At 42.5% G+C, this 15393-nt stretch overlaps 1 protein-coding gene across 1 annotated transcript in view; it reads right to left on the bottom strand.

Annotated features, from left to right (window-relative positions):
* Positions 1-1320: 1320 nt before the first annotated feature.
* Positions 1321-15393, bottom strand: part of IFNAR2 (interferon alpha and beta receptor subunit 2) — a 35513-nt gene continuing 21440 nt past the window's right edge. The window contains exons 7-9 of the mRNA XM_040228291.1: positions 15178-15346; positions 7297-7427; positions 1321-2860 (exon numbers count right to left, since the gene is read on the bottom strand). Of these exons, the coding sequence (XP_040084225.1) occupies positions 2117-2860; positions 7297-7427; positions 15178-15346 (1044 nt within the window). The 3' untranslated portion in view covers positions 1321-2116. The remainder of the gene's footprint in view (positions 2861-7296; positions 7428-15177; positions 15347-15393) is intronic.

The following is a 15393-nucleotide window of genomic DNA, read 5'->3' as shown; positions in this document are numbered from 1 at the left end:
GCGGGGCGGGGCGATGCAGGGCCCGCCCCCGTCTGGGCCCCGCCCCTCGCACCCTGCTCCAGGGGCCGCTGTCACCCGCTTGACTGTGGCAGAAACAGAGGTGAAAGGGGACTTTTCGCCTGCGGGTGAGTGGAAAACACCATTAGTAAAACAGAGTGCGAAACTGTACATGCAGCGTCCCCGATTACATTAGACGCATGCTTTGAAAGGAGCCCTCAAGTTAAATGAATACACTCCAGATAGTAAAGAATCTGCCTGCAACGCAGGAGACCCGGGTTTGCTTCCTGGGTCAGGAAGATCCCCTTGGCGAAGGGCATGGCCACCCACCCATGGACAGAGAATTCCGTGGACAGAGGAGCCTGGGGGGCTGCAGTCCGTAGCCTTGAGAATTCCGTGGACAGAGGAGCCTGGGGGGCTGCAGTCCGTAGCCTTGAGAATTCCGTGGACAGAAGAGCCTGGGGGGCTGCAGTCCGTAGGGTCTCAAAAGAGTCGGACACGACTGATGGACTAATACGGAGCCAACCCAGAGTTGATATCTGGATGGTGGGATTAAGGGTGGTGATGGTTTTTCTTCAGTTCAGTTCAGTTCAGTCGCTCAGTCGTGTCCGACTCTTTGTGACCCCATGAATCGCAGCACGCCAGGCCTCCCTGTCCATCACCATCTCCCGGAGTTCACTCAGACTCACGTCCATCGAGTCCGTGATGCCATCCAGCCATCTCATCCTCTGTCGTCCCCTTCTCCTCCTGCGCTCAGTCCTTCCCAGCATCAGAGTCTTTTCCAATGAGTCAACTCTTCCCATGAGGTGTCCAAAGTATTGGAGTTTCAGCTTTAGCATCACTATACAAATTTTCTCCAGTGAACAGTTGCGGTCTCTATGATCGCCTCTCCCCTGCAAATAAACTGATTTTAAAGGACTCCATTAGCAAATCTAGCTTGAGAGGATCTTCTTTACCGTAACTCCCCTCTCCCCCAGGGATAAACGGCAACAGAGAACAAAGTTATTTACTGACCGGAATCGTTTCTCTCACAAGACTGCTGACAAAGGCTTAATTTCCTCCTTTTCAATGCGTTATTTAACAGCATGATGAGGTTGGAAAACCCAGAGCAGGGTAAGTACTAGGTGTTGTAAGACACTGGCTGACTTCTGTGGCTAGAACATTCCACAGGAACACAAGCTCAGGGAGGCAGAAGGTCCCTTTGGCTCCCAGAGGCCACGAAGTAGTTAGGAGTTTTGTGTAACCCAGAGATGCCAGCAGAACTATACATCTGCTGCATATATCTCCTATCTAATAAGAAACAAATGTGGAGACATTTCCAAGTTTATATTAAAAAGTATTTTATTTTTTACCAACCACTGTACAAAATTATATCTTAAAATATGACACAGACCCTGTCCCTCTCCCTTATGCAAATGTTTCTCTATTAGCGACCTGTCTGGCACCAGGGTTATTATGTGTGTGTGTGAGGGCTGGACCAGGGGCTGAGAGTTGAATTCTCAAGAGTGTAGGCGACACAATATTATCTAGGGGTGCCCCAGACTTGGTTGGGGCTTCCTTTTTTCCAATCCCAACCCAGAGCATGTGCTTCTGTTTCCTCGTGCGTGTCCTTGCTTTCTAACTGCCCGCCCTCCCTTCTGTTTTTCTGTGGCTTTTCTGGTCTTCCTTCAAGCCTGTGGGGGAAAAAAAAAAAACCACTGCTGACTGCTCCTGCTATGAACCCTGCTGAGTGTCTTCCTTTTCTCTCCCTACTCCACACTGATCCAATTTAATAATTTCCCAGAAATCTTACAGGGCCCCGGAACATCGCCTGAAAACCAGAGGGAACTTTGTTCTTTACTCTGGGAAACATGCTGCAGAGTCATTAGACATCCAGGAGAGGAAAAGGAACAGGCAGGGCATTTTCCCATCAAGGCAAACTGCCTTGAACAGGTAAACAGTGCACTGAATAATAGCAGAATACTCTGGTTCCCACCTCCCCTCCCGCCAGAGTGAGAATTTGCATAGATGATGTCACCAGTCTCCTACTCCTCCCCAGGGAGAACACTCGGAGACCCCAAAGGAGCAAGTGCAGGTGCTGGGAGTGGGGGGTGAGGCCCGGAGGCAGTGTGTGTCCAAGTTAATTAAAATTTTTTAGATTCACTTGTCTTACTATATACCCATCCCCCATGTCAACATCTGACTCGGAAGTGTCACTTTTATCAGAAGGAGCGTCTTGGGGCCTCAGGCACTCCATAGAGGGGTCAGTGAAGGGCAGCTGTGTCCCTTCTTCACTGGCCACCAAAAGGCTCGATTCTGTCTCGTTGAGGTCCTCCAGCACGGCTGTCTCTTCTGGACGAGATGGGGACATTAGAGTGACTTCTGAGTCCTTGTCGTCCTCAAGGGCTCTCACACACACAGAGTTCAGATTCACGTTGAAGACAATTCTGCCCTCAGACCCCTCCGTGGAGTCACTGTCCTCCTCGGAAGTGGGGTCCTGCCACAGAGTCCCTCTCGTCTGGTAGCCCCCACTTGTGCCTTCCGACTGCCAGGGGCCGGGCCCTGGTGCCACAGGGGTCTCGGTGTCCCTCTTGGGCTCAGGCAGGTACGGCTCCTCAGCACTGGGGTCGCTGCAGTCCTCCAAGCTGCAGTCCTCCAAGCTGGCGGAAGTGGTGGAAGTTGGACACAGCCTGCCCGTTAGTCCGTGCTTGGTGTAACCGCTTGAATTTACGCGGGGAGCTGCTTCATTTTCAGTGTCGCTTTCGTCGTCATAATTATAATTCCACTCTTTCTTCTTCCTGGTGATGTGAATGACTTCCACGGTAGCCACTTTTTCCAATGGAGGCAGCTCAGGAAACATCCAGACTGACAGTTTATAAAAATTCTTTAAAAAAAAAAAAAAGAGAGAGAGAGAATGATCAGTCCTGAGTGTTTGTTCTCTTTTTGACATCATAAAACTTAATGGAGTTAACTAACTGCACAGAGATGGGAAAGGTGGTCATGAAGACGATGACAGTAAGTACAAAAATAGCGGACAGTTACACAGGGTTTACTGTTTGTGGAGTACTGCTTTTAGTAAACTACACGTTATAATTCATTTCATCCTCACGACTTCTCTATGAAGTAGGCTTACTAGTCTTGCTCCACTTTACAATGCAGATAGGTTAAGAAACTTGCCCAAGTTTCAAGGAACACTCAGTGGTGGAGGCTGGGTTTCAAACTAGGAGGCTGCCTGCAGTAGAGACTGGCCCACTCATTCCCACTGCTGTCCCCTTGCTGCTTCTTGCTTGTTAGGGGAATCTATCCATCGATAGTTTTGATAGATGGATAGATTTCAATGGGATAGATTTCACCTCCGGATTGCCGACATTCTTATGGGTGTCAGGGAACTATGAGTGAGGAGAGATTCTAGGGAGCTGATCTCACTGGGGTCAGAGCTCCCTGGACTGGAGGACCTTAGAGATGCAGGTGACCCCTAAAGGGTCAGAGCTGAGAAGGAACAGAGAGACTGGAGGTTGCTCTAACCCAGCACCTCCCGGATACAACAGGTGAGGTGGGCTAAGGAGACCGGCTACAATGGGGTCATGGTGAGGAGGGTGGTGGCGAGCTTCCCTTTGCAGACTGTGAATCATCATCAGCGTCCTTCTTTCCGTTGTCTTGCTCAGGCTGCCCAACGTGACAAGCCTACTTTTCCCAGACTCTATTCAGATGCAGCCTTAGGATGAACCATTCTATTGGGTTGTTTCGTCATTTTTCTTATTTATTTATAGGGGCTGTTTGTATAACCTTGGGCTTCCCAGGTGGCCCTAGTAGTAAAGAACCTGCCTGCCAGTGCAGGAGACAGAAGAGATGCAGGTTCGATCCCTGGGTGGGGAAGATCCCCTGGAGGAGGAAATGGCAACCCGCTCCAGTATTCTTGCCAGGAAAATTCCATGGACAGAGGAGCCTGGCAGGCTATAGTCTGTGGGGCCACAAAGAGTTGGACATGACTGAGGGACTGAGCACTTATGTAACCTAGATGCTAATTATTTGTTGATTGTTTATGCTGCATGGACTTTACCCTAGTCTGTGGTTTAACGTTTTACTCTTGTTATGATGACATTTAATGGAAAGAAAATTTCCATCTTAATTTAAGAAGGTATATCAATTTTCCTTCTCCATGGTTTCTGCTGAATCTTCCTTACCTTTAAGTATGATTCCTATATGCCCTTCTAAAACTTTTAATAGTTTTTCTGTTCATATTACAGTCTTTAATATGCCTGAAATTGATGTTTGTGTATGGTGTGAGGTAGGAATCTGATTTCATTTTTCCCCACATGGGTAGCATTTACTGACCTCAATCCTTTCCCCATAGCAATTCCTACAAAATCCTAAGCCTAACCTTGTTTCCACATATGTGAGTCTGTCTCTGGGCTCCCCATTTGACTAGATCTTTGTTAATGCCTTTCAACAAGGTTTGATAATTTTCTCCACAATGGGCTTGTGACATCTTCTGTTAGATTTCTTCCTTAAGTACTTTAAAAAATATTTTTATTACTATTGTAATGATGTTTTAAAAACTGTATGATTTCACTTAAATTGCATGATTCCATTGAACTGTATGATTCTAATTTCAAAACCAGGTAAAACTAATCTACACTGTTAGAGTGTAGAGAGTGGTTATCCTGGGCATGGGCAGTGACTGAGAGGTGGAAGAGAGACTTCTGGAGGGGGTTGGTCATGTTTTCTTTCTTGATCTGAATGTGACTTACGTGGGTATGTTGAGTTTGTGAAAATTCAGTTTTTTGCTATGACTTGTGCACTCAATTTCCTGGATGTTGAAAAGCAACTTATAGAAAAACATATTTATTTTTAAGTGACTGTTGCTAGGGTATAAAAAGCAGCATTTTTATGTTGACTACTTTGTGTGTAACAAACTTATTAGTCTAAATAAGTGGCTAATGTGGCTCAACTTATTAGTCCTAATACTTCATCTCTAGATTCTAAATTTCTTACTTAGCCAGTCATATCATTTAATAATAATCATTGTCTCTACCCTCCATTTTTTCAGACTTTAACCTCCATAAGGGCATCTTTTTTGTTTGTTTTATTCACATCTAGATCCCCAACACCCAGCACATGTGGATATACAGTAAATACACAACACATATCTGTTAAATGCAAAAGAGGAGGTGTAGGAGGAGGAAAAGAAGAGAAGGGGGGAGGCGGTGGGGGGAGAGGAGGAGAAAAGAAAAGTCAGGTTAAAGTTTTTAACTTCTGTTCTTGTTTAGACATACATACACAAGCATACTAGACCTAGGGTGTTCTGTTTTACTATTCCTAGAGTTTGTACTTAAACACAGAGCAACACTTTTTACTGGAGAAATAGCAGACAGACAAGATAACAATGCTTGCTTTCGTTACTTGGAGATAACATAATAACTGGTGTAAATATAACTGGCATATAATTTGGGCTCATTTTAAGGACAGGAAAAACCCAGGAGACCTGGGAGAAAGGGTTAGTAATGACTTTAGGTAATTCAGGCAGAAAGTTATCCAGGACATGATGGGTATAGTGCTAGGGGGTTTTATATCTCAAGGCTGCATGAGTTGGAGTGGGATTTATCTAAGAGCTCAAAGCCAAAGCTATACATGGCCAACGGAAGAGTTGGAGTGGAGGCTGAGAGTAAGCCTGCAACTGAACACTAACATAAAAAACTCAAAAAGATACACTGTTAAAGCTACAAAAGATTAAGTTATACTGATAGATTAAAAACAAAACAAAACACGACAGGGATCACAGTATGGATAAAATCCAACACAGAGCCATTTACTTCTCATAAGCCACAGCCAAATGCCACCTAGGTTCAAATACTAATTCTAATTAAAAACTCCACAAGCACCCCTCCTCCCAAACAGTCCATCCCCCAACTCAACCTAAACACACAAGAACAAGGAAAAGAAGAGAATAGCAGTCATAACAAAGAATGAAATAATGCCATTTGCAAAGACTTGGGTGGACCTAGAGACTATCATATTAAGTGGAGAAAGACATATAAGTCAGAGAAAAGACAGATATCATACACTATCACTCATTTGTGGAATCTGAAAAAAAAACGATACAAATGAACTTAGAGAATCCTGATGGGCTACAGTCCGTGGGGTCGCAAAGAGTCAGACATGACTGAGCGACTAACACTTTCACTTTACTTTTTCATTACTATATAAAAGTAGGTAAACAATAAGGACTTATTGTATAGCACAGGAAACTATATTCAATATCTTGTAATAAGCTATAATGGAAAAGAATCTGAAAAAGAAATTATATATATTCTTTTTCAAATTCTTTTATATATATATTATTAAACTGAATCAGTTTCTGAATGCTTGAACACAGCATTGCAAATAAACTATACTTCAATTAAAAACATTTAAAGAAATAAAAGAATAAAAAAAAAAGACTATACTTTTACCACCTGTAGAGAGATATTTATTTGTGGCTATTTAAAGAATTAGAAGGTGAATGAGTTAAAACATAGAATATCTTCTAATGTAGAAGGAAATATCTGAATATCTTCTAATGTAGAAGGAAAGCGACAGGATAGGGAAAATGAAAAATGATGGACAAAGTGGTTGAATCAAAACATGTGAGGAGGTTTTAGAAATATGTAAAATCAATACCTAGACTTGGTTGAGTGCCAAAGATTCTGAGCAGGAAGAATATGCCTCATGAAACACAGGGAAAACACAAGACAAAGTGGCTGGTTCCACTTACGAATAACACAAATAAGAGACCCCTGGGGGACCATTATACTATGATAAATGAATAAAAGTAGAAAAAAAAAGATTAATCAATGTTGGCAAAGCTTTGGAGAAAGGTGTACACCGTGATGTTGACACTAGCATTATAAATTAGTTCTTTATATTTTCACATAAGATATATTCACTTTGTGTATATATTCCACATAAGTAATCCAAACTAAAAAGACAACCTGTATTAAAATGTTCATTGTGTTACTCCTAGTGGCCAAAGAAATGAAAGGAAAAGAAATAATGAAAAGGAAATCAATCCAAATGCCCGACAGCTGAGAAATTATTAAGGAAAAAGGAGACATTAATAACAATGGAACACTGTGACGATGGAAAACCATATGTGGACAAAGTATGAAAAGAAAGCAGAAAATGCAATATATAGGTTTATAGGAATGGTGAAGAACCCAGAGTGATACAACACCTTGATGTTTTGAGACAATGGGGTTTCTTCTATGAAGATATTTAAGTATATAAAAATTCTTAAGTCAAAATGAAAAATAAAGGTAGAAATGAAAAAAAAATACATACCAAAGCTTCGGGGAAATCATTTCTTAAGCATATATAACCAACCCGTTTCAGTATCATTACAGTGCTTATGCAGACAGCAGTTATTAAAAACAGAGTAATTATTCCTCCTATTGTAGCAGGTTCTGATGACTCTGTTGATGAAAAATTAAATGGCTTTATTTAAAAGTAAATCCAGTGAACAGTCACAGTTGGGAACAAATGTATATTAATCTGGTGGTGGAAGGGTTTATTATGGGAGCAAAAGTTGGAAAAACTACTGTTAAATACCAAAGAATGGAAAGTAATCCAAGTATACATTTTTTAAAAATGTTAAAATTCAGTTTCTAGAAGTAAAATTTCTTCCAGTTGATAATTATGCTCTATGACTGTCCAATAATGTGGCAGTTTAGCCACATGTGACCATTTAAATGTAAATTATCAAAAAAAACCCCACAAAAACCTGTTTCTGAGTCATACTAGCCAGGTCTCCAGAAGGAGTTGAAAAAGGGAGTTTGTCTGAAGATGACAGTTGGGTCACTTGGAAGCTGGACTCTGGCCATGCCAGAACCCAAACTAGGGTGTGGTAGATCTTGTTTTGTCCAGTTATGGGTTCTCCTCTAGCTTCTTGTCAAAATGACTTTTCGAAAATTTCAATTTTCTGAATGTAAACAGCTTTCTCCTGTAAGTCCAACTAGGCTGAGAAGAAATCAATACTTATAGAATTAAGGCTGTATTTAATATCCAGAAAAGCTTTTGTTAATATTAATCCTATAACCACAGCCTCAAGCAAAACAATACAGGAGAAAAACAACTAAAGACGGCTCATACCTTTCTAATGTCTTTTAAAAGGTTAAAGAATGGACAGAAAGAAACTCGGTGAAGATCTGAGCCCTTAGATGGCACAAGACTCATGAACCCCCTTTCATTCCCATCAAGAATGAATGGGACATCATCAAGAAAAATTGCAAATAATAAATGCTGCAGAGGGTGCGGAGTGAAGGGAGCCCCTCTACACTGTAGGCAAGAATGCAGACTGGTACAAACTTGTGGACAACAGTATGGAGGTTCCTTACAAAACTAAAACTCGAGCTACCATATGATCCAACAGCCCCACTCCTGGGCATATATACAGAGAGATACACACCAGTGTTTACTATTTACAATCGCCCGGACATGGTGGCAACCTAAATGTCCATCTGCCGAGGAATGGATAAAGAAGACTGTGGTACATATACACAATGGAATATTACCCAGCCATAAAAAAGGATGAAATAATGTCATTTGTAGCAACACAGATGGACCTAGAGATTGTCATACTGAGTGAAGTAAGTCATATAGAAAAAGACAAATATATGATATCGCTTATATGTGGAGTCTAAAAACATAGTGCAAATAAAACTCATTCACAGAACAGAATAGATTCACAGTGTAAAAAACTTATGGTTGCCAAGGGGGAAGTGGGAGACGGATACACTGGGATTGACATATACACATTACTGTATATAAAGAAGATTACTAATAAGGACCTACTATAATGCACAGGGAACTCTTCTCAATACTCTGTAGTGACCTATGTGGGGAAAGAATCTGAAAAAGAGTGTATATATACATGTGTGTCATCGATTCACTTTGCTGTATAATATTACAAATCAACTATATTCCAATAAAATTTTTAAAAAAGAATGAATGACGATGTGTCATATCAGTGGCAGTTATAGAATCAGACCTAGTCGTAAAGGCACACCTTTATAATACAAAATCCTTACATGTATAGAGTTTACATTCCTGAAGAGGATTCTGTGAACCTACATGGAGGAGCAATATGATGTCATGGGATCTTGACCCATGTGTCCCACCCCTCTGAGTCACTTGAACTAGAATTTCTATTTTGGCTCTGCTTCCAGGGAATGTAAACGTGACACCACCCTATTTAAAAGAGACCCTATTTAAAAGGGACTTCCCTGGTGGTCCAGTGGTAAAGAATCTGCCTTGCCATGCAGGGGATGTAGATTCAGTCCCCGGTCTGGGAAGATTCCACATGCCATGAGGCAACCATGCACTGCAACTAAGACTCAATGCAATCTAAAGTATACATATATATACACACACATGTATATTCAAATTAAAGAGACCTACCAGATGTTCAAGCTGGTTTTAGAAAAGGCAGAGGAACCAGAGATCGAATTGCCAACATCTGATGGATCATCAAAAAAGCAAGGGTGTTCCAGAAAAACATCTATTTCTGCTTTATTGACTATGCCAAAGCCTTTGACTGTGTGGATCACAATAAACTGTGGAAAATTCTGGAAGAGATGGGAATACCAGACCACCTGACCTGCCTCTTGAGAAACCTATATGCAGGTCAGGAAGCAGCAGTTAGAACTGGACATGGGCTAACCTAACTGGCTAGGACTGGTTGCAAATAGGAAAAGGAGTGCGTCAAGGCTGTATATTGTCACCCTGCTTATTTAACTTAATAAGGCTATGGTTTTTCCAGTGGTCATGTATGGATGTGAGAGTTGGACTGTGAAGAAAGCTGAGCGCCGAAGAATTGATGCTTTTGAACTGTGGTGTTGGAGAAGACTCTTGAGAGTCCCTTGGACTGCAAGGAGATCCAACCAGTCCATCCTAAAGGAGATCAGTCCTGGGTGTTCATTGGAAGGACTGATGCTAAAGCTAAAACTCCAATACTTTGGCCACCTGATGCGAAGAGTTGACTCAGGAAAAGTTGACTTGGAAAAGACCCTGATGCTGGGAGGGATTGGGGGCAGGAGGAGAAGGGGACGACATCACCGACTCGATGGACGTGGGTTTGGGTGAACTCTGGGAGTTGGTGATGGACAGGGAGGCCTGGCGTGCTTCGATTCATGGGGTCACAAAGAGTCGGACTGAACTGAATGATTGAACTGACCATCCTTTACCAGATATTACCCCTCCCCTGCCCTTTCTGCTTAATTTTTCTCCAGAGTATTATAGTATTATACTTAACCATCCCTTAACACAATACATATTTTATTTTTTTGAATCTTGTTCTTTTGTCTCCCAATGTAAGCTCTATAAACTAAGGAATTTTTATCTGTTTTATTCACTGCTGTATCCCCAGTATCTAGAAGAGTATCTGGCCCATAGTGGGCCCCAATAAACATTTGTCAAATTGATGAGGACACCTTTCCCACTGAAAAAAAGTCAGCTGATTAGTTTAAGATTTGACAAAAGGGAGGCATTTCTCCATTTCTCTGGGATAAATCCCCCTTTATCAATACTGCTTTAAGATATCAGTGTTTCACCACTGATATCCCAGTAGCTTAACTCTGGTTCTAGGTCATCCTTCAAGAATCCCCCACCATCCAAAACTACCTGGTCCCTGGGTTTAGCTGCTTGAGGGTGTCTCACATGGCCAGTTTACACAGTGAGAGGGGTCACATGATCTGAACCTACTTGGTTCCTGAAGTTTCAGACAAGAATTGTGGCATGAAATATTTGGATAGCGAGGCATACCTGTACCTTAACTGTCTCATGTAATGATAAAAGAACAGAGGCTGAAATATACAAAGTGATGTGTTCGCACCAAGGAAGCATGAAGTGACGGGCCAGCAGGTTGCCATATGACCATTCTTAGCAGGTGAAACAGGGAAGAGTCAGGGGAGACACTGAATCATCAGAGCAAGGACATCACCTTCCAGTGCCTTTGGTCAGGCTTAGGTTCACCTAAGGGCAGACTGAGTTTCAGCCAACCACCGTCGTCATGTCCTATTTCTAATCTGAGTTTTATTGCTGTGATATTCTGATTTATAATAAGAAGTACATATTTGGTCTTTTTCCTCAATTCTGAAACCCTTAGAAATTCCTAAATAATAAGAGCAAAGAAAGTGAAAGGAGCTTTTTTTGTTATTCAGAACAAGCCCCTCTGAACCTCACTTGGTTTATGTGAAACCCAAAATGAATAAACATAATTTGTGTCCTAACACCAAATCTCAGCATCAACTAGGTGTCCAGAGATTTGGCTTGTTTCTGATAGTACCAGGAGTTAGTGCAGAACCCACAGGGCTATCTATCAGCTTTGATCATTTGCTAGAATGGCTCACAGAACTCATGAAAACAGTTTACTCCCTAGATTCCTGGTATATTATAAAAGATTATAACTCAGGAACAGGCACAAGGAAGAGATACACAGGGCCAGGTATGGGGGATGGAGCTTGGACTTCTGTGCCGTCTCTGGGCACACCACCCTCCCAGCATCTCAGTATGTTCACCAACTCGGAAGTTCTCCAAACCCCATCATTTATGGTTTTTAAGGAGGACTCGTTATATAGACATGACCAGTTAAATTCTTGGCCACTGGTGGTCACTTCAACCTCTAGCCCTTCTCCCCTGCCCAGAAGTCAAGGGGTGGGGCTGATAGTTCCAACCGTCTACATCACAGGGTTGGTTGCCAGGGGAACTTTCCAAATGTCAACGGATATGAACACCCACTGGTCATTATTTTCTTTTTTTTTCCAGATATTATTTTCTTAGGAAGCCTATTGTTTTGCCCTGTGTATCTCTTCCTTCTGCCTGTTCCTGCATTATAATCTTTTATAATATACCAGGAATTGGTGTTAGGACACAAATTATGTTCATTCCGTTTGGGTTTACACTTTTATATAGAGCCATAGGCATGAAGAGACTATATGCAGTTTTAGGTTTGTTCAGTTGCTGTGGCTAAGTCGCTTCAGTCGTGTCCAACTCTGTGCAACCCCATAGATGGCAGCCCACCAGGCTCCCCGTCCCTGGGATTCTCCAGGCAAGAACACTGCAGTGGGTTGCCATTTCCTCTCCAGTGCATGAAAGTGAAAAGTGAAAGGGAAGGCGCTCAGTCGTGTCTGACTCTCAGCGACCCCATGGACTGCAGCCCACCAGGCTCCTCCGTCCATGGGATTTTCCAGGCAAGAGTACTGGAGTGGGGTGCCATTGCCTTCTCCGTGTTCAGTTGCTAAGTCATGTCCAACTCTTTGCGACCTCATGAACTATGGCACGCCAGACTTCCCTGTCCTTCACTGTCTCCCAGAGTCTGCTCAAACTTATGTCCAATCAGTTGGTGATACCATCCAACCATCTCATCCTCTATTGTCTCCTTCTCTTTCTCTCAATCTTTCCCAGCATGAAGGTCTTTTCCAATGAGCTGGCTCTTCAAATCAGGTGGCCAAAGGATTGGAGCTTCCGTTTCACCATCAGTCCTTCCAATGAATATTCAGGGTTGATTTCCTTTAGGATTGACTGGTTTGACCCCCTTGCTGTCCAAGGGACTCTCATGAGTCTTCTCCAGCACCATAACTTGAAAGCGTCAGTTCTTCAGCACTCAGTCTTCTTAATGGTCCAACTGTCATATCCGTACTTGACTACTGGAGAAACCACAGCTTTGACTATACGGATCTCTGTCGGCTGCTAGGTTGGTCATAGCTTTTCTTTCAAGGAGCAAGCATCTTTTAATTTCATGGCTGCAGTCACCATCCACAGTGATTTTGGAGCCCAAGAAAGTAAAGTCTGTCACTGTTTCCACTGTTTCCCCATTTATTTACCATGAAGTGATGGGACTGGATGCCACGGTCCTAGTTTTTTGAATGTTGAGTTAAATATGGGCAAAGTTTTGCCCATATGTAACTGACATTATAAACATGATTTAAGTTAAAGCTGTGAAATAGTTTTTCCTTTAAAATTGATCTGTGTATCATTTGATTCTGAGTAGCACTGGTGAATAAACTCACATTGCCTGGAGTTCTAGCAAACACCAGGCACCTTGACATGTCAGCTGCTCATTAGTGGAGTTCACTTCATCTGCAAAGAAGTCATTGCACTTATAGTCACTCCCTTCTAAAGCTCATCTTATTTTGACTCTGGTAAATCAGAGCACTAAAGAAACTCTCACTGGGGTTGGGAAATTCAGAAAGGCTTCTGCTGGGAGCCAGCATGGAGAATCCCACCCATGGCAAAGGTCATGAGGAAGGGGGCCTGGCAAAAAGCAAAGGCTGAGATCAGGCCTCAGGGGTACCCCTGGATTTTCCTGAGCATCTAGCCCCAAAACCAGAGTCTGCTTGCTTTATTGTACTGTGCTTTCCACTCTTCTGACATAACAGGGGGCTATCCCTGACCACCTTTCTCTGGAAAGAGTTAACTTAGAGCTCCAGTTAACAGTCTCCTTCATATAAAAGGAGTGTCTCAGCTCAAACCCCTCTGACGGCTCTCTAACTTGCCTGACAGTTAAGAGACTTTTACAACTTGTGATTGTTTACAGCCTCCAACTGCGAGAGGCATGAAGCTTAAAGCATCTTAAAGATATAGAGCCTTTTCTAAAAAGCTAAAAATTATATTGGTGATGGGTTTTCATTGTTGAGTCAATCACTACTGCCATGCCTCCATATTCTTTATCTTTTAGGCACCTGAAGGATATTAATCAATGTAATTGGATATAGAAAAAGGAATGTAGTAGTTTTGATGTTAGCAACACTAGACTTTTGAGTTAATGAACTTTCTCTTTGTTATAAATCACTGTACTCCTCTTTCCTTGTTATAAATTGTTGTGTCCTTGCTATATAAGAATGTAACCTTAATTAGTGCTTTCTGAGAGTGGCACCAGACTTTGGAAAGAACAACACTTTTAAGGCAAATAAGTTTTCTGGTTGACAGACCCTTATCAGAAAAGGGCCGTAAAATGCTAATAGGCCTCCTGGCCAGAAGATGATGTAAATCACCTAAGACTTGTGTATACAGCTAGGTATGCAGAGAGAAAGCCTGGTCTCAATAAGAGTCAGGGCTGCTGACACTGGATAATTCTGTATTATCCATTGATCTCTATGTACAACCAAAAGTATAAAAAGCTTTTCTGGACAATAAAGGATGGGCCAGTTCCTGAAAAGACTGGTTCCTCCGTGTCTTCTTTTCTTTCTTACTCTATTTTCTGGCTGATTCCCATCTGGGGCATAGAGGCTAGCCATGTCTACTTATTTGCCCGGGCTTCTAAGACCCACGCGAGAGGGAGCCCAAGGCGGGGCACCCTCCGCTATTCAAGCAGGTGCCTGTGGCCCTATGTAGATGGTCCAAGTCCCTTGTCTCGGGGCTTTATTGGCTTTCTATGTAAACCAAGGAATACAGCTTCTTTCTCTCCTCCATTCTCTTACCTGCAAACTCCTTCCTTATCTCTCTCTAAATCTATATATCTCTCTTGCTACGCTGTTCCCCCTTCAAATTACCCTGGATCCACTGGGGCTGGACCCCGACAGGCTTCTTTGGGGGAGATTTTCATAGATTTTCACTCTGGGCAAAACAGTTGGCTTCCTGAGAAAATAATAAGCAGTGGATGTTCCTAAGGTTGACTGTCCTCCCTGCCAATTCCTCCATTTGAAGGAAGGTTTAGGGAGGAGGTTGTATGCTGTTTTGACGCCTTGGCCACAGAAGGGCTTTCAGCCTTCATCCGTGACCAGCTCATCCACACTGGCAAGTTTCATTTTCATCCATGAGTTACAGCCAACCTTCTGGAGAGCCAAGCCATGTCTATGGACCTCACTGTGACTGTCGTCCTACGCTTTGGCACCTCTCCAGGCAGTTGCTTCAGGAACCAAGCCTCCTCCAACACTTGACTTGAATAACGGCCAAACCAAGGACACACAGAACTGAACCCGATCCTGCTCCAGAAATAAATCATTTCCACTTTAGCCTCCTGAAGTGGAAGTTACCTGATTGTCCCCATGGGATGGCAACATAAAAGCAGCTCTACCTCATGGTAGAGACTGACCGACAGAAGGCATCTCTGTGACGTGCCTTGTTGGATGAAATATCTTTAGTGCTTCATGATTTTCAGATTATTTTCTTTAAATAGGTTTTCCCTCAGAGGAAAAGCAAACCATGAATTTTAAAAAACTGTCATACCTGATTCTCGTCTGGGTCGAAAGAGGGTACATTTTAAGGGAGATCTGTTTATTTTTCTTGGATCTTTAGGCTCAAAATAAACAGATATACAGTAGTTTGTGTTTGGAATTAACTTGTCGATGACATAATTGAAATTTTCAGTGATGTTTCCAGTTATTTGGGGTTGATGCTGTAAAAATGTGCAAAAAAGAAAAGAAACGTCAGTAAGGCATTAAG

This window comes from Oryx dammah, unplaced genomic scaffold, assembly GCF_014754425.2.
Source record: "Oryx dammah isolate SB20612 unplaced genomic scaffold, SCBI_Odam_1.1 HiC_scaffold_2, whole genome shotgun sequence".
Taxonomy (NCBI): domain Eukaryota; kingdom Metazoa; phylum Chordata; class Mammalia; order Artiodactyla; family Bovidae; genus Oryx; species Oryx dammah.
The sequence above is the reverse complement of the archived record's forward strand: the minus strand, read 5'-3'. Positions and strand labels throughout refer to the sequence as shown.